Source organism: Oxyura jamaicensis, chromosome 3, assembly GCF_011077185.1.
Source record: "Oxyura jamaicensis isolate SHBP4307 breed ruddy duck chromosome 3, BPBGC_Ojam_1.0, whole genome shotgun sequence".
Classification (NCBI taxonomy): Eukaryota; Metazoa; Chordata; class Aves; order Anseriformes; family Anatidae; genus Oxyura; species Oxyura jamaicensis.
Genome location: NC_048895.1, coordinates 7,166,822 through 7,179,418, shown reverse-complemented (window position 1 = coordinate 7,179,418; position 12,597 = coordinate 7,166,822). Strand labels below are relative to the sequence as shown.

Genomic DNA, 12,597 nt, shown 5'->3' with positions numbered 1-12,597 from the left:
GAGAATTTGAGAGGGAACATAAAAAGGCAAACGTTAGAGGGACTGATTCTGCAAGCTGTTTTGAGCAGGTTCAAGGGGTCTGTCGCTAGGTAGCCTGCAGCATTAAAGCTTACAGCTATAGTTTCACGATCAGTTGAGTCTGGCACAAATTTAATTTGCTGAGAAAGGGATCGTTCCCCTTGACTCCAAGTTGCTCAAGTGCTGGCACTAGGATTCATCCAGCCATATGGTCAACTGGCTCGGGGAAACGGTTTGGCTGTAGGCTCACCATTTGTGGGGGCTTCAGTTATTTTTCAGCTAGATCAGTTCCTGATTCAGTTCATCGCATGGCTGCATGAACACTAATGCTAATATGGAAAGGGGGAACTAATAAGGGGCTAGGCAGGAGGAGAAAAGCCAGAACTGCCCTTCTCAGTAGCAGCGCTGGCTTGTGCCAGACTACAGTGATGGTTAAACTAAGGTTTTTGAGTTTACAGAGGACCCTGAGATGCAACGGAAATGTTTTCAAAAGATTGCTGAGCACCGATAGCAGTGGAAAATGTTGAAAACCGAGCATTTCAAGAAGCTGGTCCTCCAGTTATACAAAAATCTAAGGCAGACGGAAATGTTTTAAAAAGGAACCTTTTAAAAGCAGATCCTTTTAATGCCAAGCCAAAACAGAAAACAGCATTCTGCAGTTTCTTGCAATCTGAATGTGCTCAAATGCGAGAACTCAAGGGCTGCTACAAACAAAAAATAAAAACTAGTAGCTACAAGAAGATAAACCAATCAGCACAAATGGCAAAGCACTTTAACATATTAAAGGAACGCTTTCTGTATAAACAAACCCAGGAGTTAGCTTTTAACACAATGAGGACAGCAGATACCTGAGGATATGGCTTTAAATTTTTCAGTGTCCCATAAAAGAACATCTGAAACTGCCTATTGCTGTTGGTGAATTATTATTTGCTATACATTAAACAGAAAAAAAAGCCTTCGGAAATGCTATAATTCGCTTTTTATATCACTATAATTTATTATTACCCATCAAGAAATTTGCTTTACATTTCCTACCAGTCTTAACTCTGTCTGCTTAGTGGTTCTGTTTTTTACCTATCAAATTTAAGTGTAAAAATATGCTTTTGGTATTCTCAGGGAGAAGGGGGAAAAAAAGGGTCCCAGGTCACAGCTGGAGAGGCTGTGTTGCACGCAAGTAAGTGCACATGAACATTTGCACAGGGTCCAAGCTTTCTGAGTCAACCACAGTCTCATTGTGGGGATAAAACCACTAAGACAGCTGCTGAGCTTCCTGAGGTATCTCCAGTGGTGTAACGAGAAGCCACAAGGAGAACATATAGAGAGTATCTATATTATGAATTATAAAGAGTAACTGCCATGGGAACTTCTGCTTCCCATATCTCCTAATAAATGAGGAGAGACACGTTTGAGATGAAAAGGCCACAAAGCTTTAAGAGGGATTATATATATATATATATATATATATATATAGAATGCAAGAACTGAGCTGTGGAACTTGCTGCCTTATGACATTACTAAGGGAAACACAGCTGCCAGGAGTTCATACACTTTCAAACAACTCTATTGTAGCAGCTACGATAATATCTATGACATTACACTACCAAGAATAAATGTCTTGTTCTACCAGTTGCTGATTATCAGAGAGTCCTGTAAAACATGACATTGAAAAATGCCAGGACTTGTACTCTACTAAAAATATGATTTTACATGAAAATGGAAATATATTTCCAATTTTTGTTGTTGTTTTCTGACTCTTCTGCTAAAAGTCACTCAAGAAACAAAGGACTTAGTCATACTGACCCCAATCTACCTGCCAGGCAGCAACAACTGTGCCTATCAGTTTTAAGGGAACTACTGCCTTCTCCTGATTCAACCTTTCTTGCACTTCATTTTCTCAAGGCACAGCACAAAACAGGAAAATAATACCTGGCTATGGTCTCTGCAGCATCCTCCCAATCTCTTTTACTGATTTTAAGATGACTTAATTGTAGGAGATACAGATCACATTACCATGACATTAATGTTTCACTGTCATCATGAATACTGATATGGGACATATTCTACATTGCTTTGGGAAATACCAGTTCTCTTTACCTTTTTAGTTATGTCAGTACAAAGCTTTTAAAATGAGACCTTCTCCAGATAAACTGGAGTCTCCTGCTGCAAAGGAAGGTAAGCACACATTTTGCTAGCACACTTCCACAGCAGTTTGCTGACCAGAGAAGATGGAGGAGTATCTGTTTCAACTAGTTTGGAGAGTGGTGTGCTTGCTGTAGTTGCTTGCAGACCCATTTGCAGACCCTCTTCCCCTCCTTCTCCACACCAGGCCTATTTTGTTCACAGCCTCTGTAGCTCATCTTCTCAGCATCTCATGGTCCATCTCCATCCTTCCTAACCACTTGTTATCTATTCCTTGTGGTGTCTCCATTGCTTGCCAGAGTCTCTATTCTCTTTAATCTTTCTGGCTCACCTCCCTAAATGCTTGACAGTGAAGGATGGATGCAGGTACCCAGTCTCCTCCCCAGGTCCCAGATAGGGGAAGTGTGGTTCAGGCCCTCTGGCAGCGAGCTGGAAGATACTCCTTCACTTGGTGGGTCTTGAAATTTGTCACTGTTCATTTCAAGCATATATATATATATTTATAGACTCATAACATCACAAGACTTAGATGGCATTTCAAAAACATTGTGAAAATACTAATCTTGGCTATTATAATCCAAATCTTCATCCCAAAGCCTGGAGAAATCAAAGCTCTTCAGGGAAATAAGTGATTTTTTTTTTTTTTTTTAATCATCATCAAAAGCCCGTATGTATATATAGACTTGTTCTGAGGAATGACAGTCTTTTTTTATTTCTGTGAAAAAAAGTATAGCCTGAAACATACTCATTGTGGATAATTTCCAGCTAAACAGTTTAGGTTTAATGTTTTTTTTTTTTTTTTAGTGTTAAACCTTACCATCTTTGTAATTAAGCTGTATCCCTTGTGTACCTATATGCCTATTCATATTCTGAAGTCATGCAACCAATAGACTGATCCTGTCTTGGAAATGTATGCCATGATTGACTTTCCAAACAACCATATTCTTAATAATTGAAAATAAAGGAAGAAAACATGGGAGATCAATCATTTGGATACACACCGGGATAAAACACAAACATTATCCCTGCATTTCTGGCCTCTGGCATTATCCACTATATAATTTCAACTACCCTACTCTTTCATAAATCAGCTGCTTAACAGATCTGTGGAGAATAACTGTCAGAAAATGAATGAGAATGTAAAACCATGATATCTGGGAAAATAAGAGTAGACTGTGTGAAATAATAGAACATGCAGAATAAAGACGTTTCAGAACAGCAACTTAAATGACCAAATCAATCCTCCTTCCCTTGGCTTTCTATTTACCTATGAAGGAGTCAGTCATGAAGGTCACATACAAGAACAAGCTGGATTAACATATTTTTCATCCCTTTACTTCAAACTCTTTTCAAGAAGCACTCTCTAGTTAACACAGAACTTCCTAGCAAACTGTATTTTAATTATTTTCCAAAACTTTGTTAGTATTTTCTGCAAGGCTCCCTCCCCTACCAGAATGACCTGTGGAGAACAGGCCATCAGGGCAGATGTCCTTATAAAGGATTCCGCCAATTGTCCTTGGGGAGAGAATGCCATTTGAAATAAATTGCAAAATAAACTCCCTTTACCGATCCAACAGGCTTCTGGAGAAAATCAATGTGATCTCATTTCCACAGAGGATCCAATATCACCCTGTGGTAATTCTGGTTCACTTGAAACTTCACTACCAGGTGCCTCTGCTACATGGCTCATTCACTTACAAGGACGACTCACACACAGAATTCACCATTTTCCATAACAGCAGACCAGAAGAACTCAGTCAAGACCACCGTTGTCCTTGGAAACAAAACTATCTAAGGAGATTACTTTCTCTCTTCTCTTCCTCTCTTCATCTTCATCTTTCTGTTTGCCAAAGAAACATTGTAGTGTGGCCCAGCACAACATTTTTTCCTGTGTTTTGGTGTTGCCTTTTTTTTTTTTTTTTTTTTGTAGTCAGCAAGACAGCCTAATGAAGGAAGGCCCACATGAAAGAAAAGCCAATAGTCTACAATAATGAGTCTGGCTCAGAAGGACAAGAAGCATTTTTAGACATCATAGTCAGTTTGCTAGCCTTTGTGTAATACTCTAAGTTGTGATATATGATTTATTAATTTGTTCTTCTATTCATTTGCATTTCATATTACCAGACAAATTTTAAAGAACTGATAGAACATTAATTTATTTCATAAAGCACTTGCAGGAGGCTTTGTTTGTGCACAAATAAAAACATTATGTTATTAGAGAATACTGCTTCTAAAAGAGAAAACACTGTGACCTCTTTAGCCCTGAGACAGTGAGGACACGCATGGCTTAAAAGGCTGTATTGAACCAACTTCTTCTATTAGCCTGCACTGAACTGCATGCAGAATCACACTAGCTGAAGGTCATTTGTATGAGGCTTTGAAAGTTTGGCTATGCTCTGCATGTTTAATATTTTACACACGGCGTCTGAGAGCCCTAAGCATGCAGCTGATGGGAAGGCTCAGTGTAAGGCTGCCCTCTGACGGCAAGCATTTCCTACAGCGAGTGCAGGGAGTAGCACAGCAGGACAGGCTGCACACACAGTCTCCAAGGTAGAAGAAACATGTCAGACATGGTCTCTTAGAACCAACAAGATGTAGACATCAGCATACATAACCTTGACCTTTCAACCCGCAGAGTGTAACAACAGTTTCCAACCTGACTTCTCTGTCAAAATGACAAAAGCATCATTTCCTCCTTGTCTACACATTGCACTGGAGTTTGGCTGCACTTTGTTACTGGACTCAGCAGAATTTGGCACTGGGACTGGATTCTCTATCCCTCCTTTTCTACACTGAAGTCTTGGAAATTTTCGCCTCAGTGTAGGGCTGTGATAAACATCTCAATAGTTTAGTGTCTGTCGTGGCTCAAAACCACTCTAGACCACTGCAAGAGAATCGTGCAGAGCAGTGTCATATGGTCTTACACCCTCTTACACATCCTTTTTCCTTTCCATTCCCACCTTACTCCCAGGAGAACATAGGAGGGAGGTCTAACATGGAATGACTCTGTTAGTCCTACACAAGGTAAGAGAAAACAGCACAGTGCTGCTGGACCAGTATAACAGAGGCTACAGTTCAGAGCAAAATCTGTATCTTCATCTACATGTTACACAATGAAGTGACCCACAGGCATGCCTGACAAAAACTATATAAATTCAAAAAAAAAAAAACAAAAACAAAAACAAAACAACAACAACAGCTTTTCTCTGAGGTAGGACTTAACCCATTTTTTTTGGGTGAGGGACAAAATGGTCTTCAAAACTAGTTTCAGGACACTGTACCTAATTCCTGAATAAAGTGAGAACTATCATCATCATCTTCTCATACCAGCATTTAATGTACAATACCCATGTTAAAATTCTGTGCCATGCTTGAGAAGCTTGCAGTTTTGAAGATTCACACTTAGAAAGAAGCTGAACAGGCAGCACCTCACCCATTCATGAAGGTAAATCCTTCTAAACACCTCCTTCAATGTCAGACAATCTACTCAAAGGGCAATTTATGTACTTTTTCAATTTGCTGCTGCAAATAAGAGGGGACTGGTGACTATGGGTGGTAGCTTGGTGTCAGAATTCAGGAATATTTCCACCTCTGCTGCACATGAATGAGTGTAGAAAAGGTACAGTTGATAGCACTTGGAAATGTGGTGATCTGGGTATTAATTGTACAGTAGAATGATTCCTTTTGGATTACATTACTGTACTATTTTGCTGTTGGATGACCTTTTGTGTGCACCTGTACACAGCAGATGCACTGGTTGTAATTGAAATACATGCAAGTTAAGAGGGTGGCTTACCTTGTGTTGTTCCGTCTAGTCCCATGAGACATTTCATTGCCCTGATGATTTGCTCTGCCACAGGTGGACACATAGATGTGGCGTACACAGCACTGTGAGAATGAGTTCGTAAAAAGTCCACAAGGTCCTTACACAAGCAAAACAAAGTATGAATGAGCTTTGAGGTGCCCAAATAGCAGATCTCCCTCTTAACTACCGCAGAGTGAGAACACGCAAAAGAAAGAGGTTTCACCAGTTATTGGTTTACTTTCTTGGCTGCTACTGTTAATACGCAGCCTGAAGAAATATCAGGCAGGTGCAAGTACTTTACAGTTTAAGTGGGGCAATTACAGCTGAAACAAAGCTCTGGAACAGAGCACTGTTTATGTGCTGAAACTTATTATAAAGGAGCCAAAATCATTTAAAGACTAACAAACAGCTGCATTTAAAATACCTCTCAGTCCATCTCTGAGTGGAAATGAAGCAAAACCTACGTGACAACAGCAGAGGTTCTCTGCCCCAAGACCTAACTCAGGAAAAGCAACCTTACTGGGATCTTTGTCTATTAGCATATACATTTCTTAGAACTGAAACTTTCCATCAGTGTGGCAGGTTCTGTCACGTTATAATCAGTACAGCTACTTTAACATTTCCTTGTCTAAGCAAGAGCACAATCTGTGGTCTCAGCAAAAGCATTGCTGTACTGTAGGCATATCTAAAGCACCAGCAACTCTCCTGAATGCAGGGATAGGGGAGGAATTCAGAGCTTGATTAGGACTACTATTGCTATGACAATTCCTATTTCATAGTGCAAATTGCAGAGTAACTGTCACCACACTAAAAGCTAAATGAATTTTAGTGAGAAAGGGATGATGCCTCCATGGAAATGGCCTTTGATTAAAAAACAAACAAACAAAAACAAACAAACAAAAAAAACCAATGGTACAAATTATTACCAAAACCCAACCAACCAACCAAAAAACACCATGTATGAGTCTATGCAGTAACTCCAGTGCTAGGGAAAAAGATTTACTAACTTCATAGACATTATGCATTGCTACGCTGCAATTGTAATACTAAAGGTTTAACCAAATAGCTGAGAAGGCATCTGTGCTCTTACTGACACAGCAAAAAATGCCACAGTGAGATTTTGGTGGCAGAAATGAATGCAGGTGAGCAGCTGCCACCAAGGCCCAGAAGCCTGAGGCAAAGCTTAGTGATAAACACAGGTGTGAGAAGAGCGACCACTTTCACTTAAGAAAACTTCCTAGGGTTAGATAACAAGACCTTTTTTTTTCCATGGTCTTGGCTTCCTCTCATTTCTAGCTATGTTAGCCATATTGTCCTTCATAAAAGTTGCATTTTCAGATACAAATTCAGGAAGCAACAAAAGAAAGTTGATTCCTTATGCTTTATGATAGTCTGTGTTACGATGAACCCCACCCCCCAAAGATGGTGAAAAATATACACTATGTATTTTCTTATATCCCTTTTGTTCTACATAAGTGCTACCCTTATTACTATCCTGACAGCATCCATATGGACTGCCTAAAAAGGCTTCCTACTCATTTAGCAATCTACTTAAGAAATACATTCATGGAGTATGAAGAGAGTAAACAATCAACAACCACTTCATATCTCTGCTAAGCAACAAAAATGATGGCATTTCACAATGGCACTGATTATACTTTCTCTTTTCCTACACTCCTAGTTAAAACAAGCTCAGCTCTACTTCTGGGTTGACATCTGTTGTTGACAAGAAGATTGTTTTGTTGTTTTGTTAATGTACACAGAGCAATTGAGGACACAGTTTTTAGTATTGCAAAAGGCCCTCAGTAAACCCTCTTTCACCATCCTCCTAAAAAAATGCAACTATGACAATCCACAACTGTTCAGGAATTTTATTATCAGTGGATGAAACTGTGGCTTTAATCTCTCAATATTGCTCCACACACTGTTTACAAATGGGAAATAAAGTAACAAGCAGTCTGCATGCAAATTAATGTAGTGAAGTATATTTAGCCAACCACAAAGTGTCTAAACATTTCCAAGACAAACAACAATCGTCAGGGTGGCACGGAAATACCCTGCCCAAGCAAATTACATAATACGAACATGAGACAAAAATAAGAAAGTCTAACTGTTTGATGTGCATTTGGGATCCAGACAAAAGTGGTGCTATCTTTAGAATTGTGCTTTTGTAAAGCAGTCTATATGAAAAGATAATAATATATATCATACAATAAGAAGGTACTTTTCCTCCCCTTGATGTTAAATGTGCGTTTTCCTTTACCTTTTTGCCAGCTATGTATCCTCCAGCTGCACCAAAGCTCTTTGTGAACGTTCCCATTAATACGTCAACATCATCAGGACTCATACCGAAGTACTCCACAACTCCTCGTCCTGTTGCTCCCACTGCACCGATGCTGTGAGCTTCATCCAAGTAGAGGTAGGCTTTGTATTTCTTCTTCAAGGAGACTATCTCTGGCAGGCGCACAATGGACCCTTCCATGCTGTGGATGGAGAGAATTATGGATAAACAATAAATACAGCACCACCCTTTCTCCTTAAAATACTGACAGAAAACATAGACATTAATTGCTTAGCAGAATTTCCTCCATGGAAGATCTTTTGCAAACTCACTTTATATTTACATAGAAACATTGCAAACTTCTCACAACTGCAGGTGAATATAAAACAGTCAAACAGTTTCATAATTCAAGCAATGAAGAACAGTTAAAAAGTTCTTGTATATTTGCAAATTGCTAACAGAAAAGAGAAGGAAAGGTATAAAGTAAGAGGGAGATATCCATTCAAAGCAACATACTAAATTTCACTACAAAAAAAGAAAAATAATAAAAAAAATTGTAATGAATTATAAGGAACTGCTATAATTCACAGTCTGGTCGTTTCTTACTTCATCCATCTTCTGCTATTGTGGTGCTACCTGGGGGTAACAGCTTTAGAGAAAAATTACCCCAGTGCAGAGGAATTGGGTCTAACGTGTATCAGATGGCCCACACGAAATGCACAGCCAGTGCCATGACTCAAAGCATCCCAGTCTTTAGAGTGGAGAGAATCAAGGATTAGAAAAGGTAGCTCAAATCTACTCTTGACAATTGTTGCTGCTGATTTTTTTTTTTTTTTTTTTTTTTTTTTTAAGAAAATGCAGCCTGCTGCCTAGCACTCAAAAGAAAAAACAAGTTTCCATTCTTTTTCTATTTATGTTCTTACAGCCATGCAGGAAATGGAAATATTCGAAACGTGTACTAATGGTGTGTAGAGAGTTCTAAAAATAAGAAAAGATGATAAATCTTTTGTACTGTTGGTAATCACATCAGTAAGTTAGAAGGCACAGAGGAGCTGTACAGCAAAATGAAAGCCCTGGGAGACATAAGAAATGCACTCTAATCCTATAAAGATGAAGTATCAATAGTGTTGCTGTGAAGACTATTATGTCTTGAAAACCTTTGTGAGATGACTAAGGCTACACTAGGATACGCTCTGCTGCACTCAGCATTCATTTCATAATGAGTTAAACATGTTCTCTTCACTAGCTCTAGTGAGCAGGTCTTTAAATGCTAAGTGCTTCCTAACAAACGCAAAGTGAATCCAACATGTGCCAGGAAAACCAGTGCTCTGCGGCTGCTACCTAAAGCGTATTCAATTGCATGTGCTACAAGAGCTTCAGATAGGCAGAAAAGTCAAGTCTGTTCCCAAATGGCAAGTGAAAAGAATGTCATCAGTATAATTTCTCAGCAGTTTTTTGATCCTGGAGCAGTGGCTTTCACAGATTGTTTTCCTTACACTCAAGCTGCACTGTGCAGCAAGAAAGGGGCAGGAGGGGCTTTGGACACATGGGACATTACTGACCGTTTTTGCCCTCCTTTTCATCCTTCGGTCTCCTGAGTAAGCTTGGAAACAGCCTGGTTTTGAAGGAGATATTTGTTCCCTGCCCATCGCCAAGCCTGCATGAGTTTGAAAGATCAACGCTGGGGAGCAGCCAGGGACACGGGTTGCCTGCGCTGTTCAGGCTCAGAGAGCCAGGCTGCGTGCAGCTGGATGCACGTTTTTGGCCATCAGGTGACTGCTGGCAAATCTTGCCTAGCCCTAGAAGAGGCAGCTATGGGTGTGTGTATCAACACCACTGTTGCTTGCAGCAAAGGGTGGACAGGCTTGTGCTGCAAGCTCTGAGGACTGAGCTTTCCCTCCTGTCACCCTGTGCTGGGGACAGAGCCCTCCAGCAGCCAAGTGGCACTTGACAGCTCGGGGAGAAGGAACTTGAACCACCACAGCTATTTTCCTAATGAGTACAAGGGCAGAGCCCGCAGTCCTCACATAACCCAGAGTCAAACCATTAGTCAGCTAGAAATTATACTGAGCCACTGGCTGTGCTGGGGCACATGCATCATCCTTCGTGCTAGGGAGGGCAGCTTTTGGCCACCTGGTCAGCTTGTAGGCTGGCTGAGTGGTCAAAGAGCAAGCGTGGGGCCAAGGAGCTCCCCTGCAGTAAACAAACAGGCATCCCACCCCGCGCCTTCCAGCAACAGCTAGGGAGACCAGCTAGACAGAGAAGGAGAATAATAGCTTTTCCACGTTTACATAGGCATCACAGCACACTGGCTCATGGAGATTCAGGTGGTAAATAAAACATTTAACTTCAAAAAGAGCAAAAATGATAAATTAAAAATACAGGGCTTATCCAAATACTGCATATTGGCCATTTTCAGTGATGAGTTAGTGCTTTTTAAAGATGCCTGCTGACACAAATGTTGCAATAATTGACAGAGATCCTAACATGGCTTTGAAAACTCCTTGGAATAGGAAAAGCCCTGCTGGCTTCAGGTACATTTTCTGTGCTGCCATTTGAATCAGCCTCCATCCTCCTGATGGCAGAGATGAAAGCTGTTTCTGTGCCTACCCAATTCTTTGATTCTTGGTCATTTGACCCTGGGAGATGGTTTGTGATATGAACATCCCTCTGTTTAGAATTGCTCCAAGATAAAACTCACTTCGTATATCCCCTTGGGTAGCCCAAATGGAAAGTTTACTGAATCCTTCAGTAAATATTGCTGTCAACTGAGTTTAAACCAGAGAACCAGAAGTGAACTGTAATCTCTCTGTCTCAGTCTGGCTGCGTCATTTTTACAAAGCTATTGATCTGTTTCCAGATCTGCTCAAGCACACAGTGCACGTCTAAAGAGCTGTATGCAGATGAACGTAAGCTGGCTTTGCCCAAGCCAGACATAAGCATTATGTGGTATTACATCCTGTCTACCAGTAAAAATTATTAGCTTGGTTGCAGGGATATACAGCTTCTAGACTGCAGCTGACCCTCATCTCCCTTGCTCAGAGCTTGCTTAAGTATGCATTCATTTTGAATCTCCTTCCAGACATGAGGAGCTAACCCAAAATTTGGGGAATCAATTAATTTTGAGGCTTGGTTCAATCCCAACAAACCTGAGATCCTTCCTGATGCAGCTGATGAATTCTAGAGGAAGGTGTGTTGAGACATAGGACGTGTGTATTTGTGCTGGTCACCTCTCCTGGAATACAGACTTGCTATACTAGCAGTTTTTTTTTTTTTTTTTTTTTTTTTTGAAACTGCTCAGGAAAGGAGCATTCTACAACCTACTATATTATAGTAATTTTATTTTTTATTTTTCTCCTGTCAGAAAAGTGATTTACCAATATTCAACCCATCATCTTCATAACTGCATCACTCAGCTTCCCTAAACTTGCCCTATAGTATCACTATCCTTTCAATGTTTGACAACTTGTCTGTTTACTATCAGGCCAGTTTGCATTTGGGAAAAACTCTCTTTCTTTCCTGACCTATTGCTCCCAAAATATATGCACTATTTTAATATTTATGTTAGGGATTTTTTTCTCATATAAACCTTGGACATTCATGCTACAATCTCTGTTTTGTAGTTTAGAGCAATAGTTTAAGGAAACCCTCTTATGCTGCCCTCAAATACAACCCCATACACTGACATGATAGAAATGTTAACCTTTAATGCTGGTGCCTGGCCAAAGACATTAAATGTTACCCCATTCTTTTCTGACGTCCTGTCATCTAATCCCAGGAAATAAAAAATAACCCTGATAAATATCTTATGGTATTGGCACTGAATCCCCAGGAACTTCTAGTGCACCTGAAAAGGCATTGGATAATATCCAATTGATCAGAGAGCTGTTTTCTGAGCTGGAAGGAAATATACCCAAATTAAATTAAAAGCAGGGGAAAAAAAATCTATTTCGATCAGTTTCTGGTGCCCCATAACTCCTGCCCTCATCCTTAGCCTATCTGACTCCTAGGTAAATATGTGTGCAAGAGAGCAGAAGTCTACCACAAACCGTGTAAGAATATAGTAACTGATTAATCCTGAACTGGAAATGGTAGAAGCCAAGAAAAACATTAGCTGGATATTTAAATAATAGAAATATGATTTTGCAAGTCACTTTAATTTATGCCCTGGACACTGCCAAAACTTGTTCATGCTTTTTGTACTGAAGATTGATGGTGGGATGGTCTCTCTGTTTGGAATGAAAATGAAATATATTTACTCCTAGGCTAGTCCAAGTTAAGAACTAGCTTTCACTAGTAGTTACATTTACTTCTGATGATATTTTTTCTTTTTCAGATGCTAGAGACATTAAAA

The 12,597-nt window shown here is 39.9% G+C and overlaps 1 protein-coding gene across 17 annotated transcripts in view; it reads right to left on the bottom strand.

Annotated features, from left to right (window-relative positions):
* The window catches only part of SPTLC3 (serine palmitoyltransferase long chain base subunit 3), a 115,319-nt gene that overhangs the window by 13,717 nt on the left and 89,005 nt on the right, over positions 1–12,597 (bottom strand). For all 17 annotated transcript variants that reach the window (XM_035322741.1, XM_035322743.1, XM_035322739.1 and 14 more), the window contains 2 exons: positions 8,226–8,445; positions 5,954–6,080 (listed from right to left, as the gene is read on the bottom strand). In XM_035322741.1, the coding sequence (XP_035178632.1) occupies positions 5,954–6,080; positions 8,226–8,445 (347 nt within the window). The remainder of the gene's footprint in view (positions 1–5,953; positions 6,081–8,225; positions 8,446–12,597) is intronic.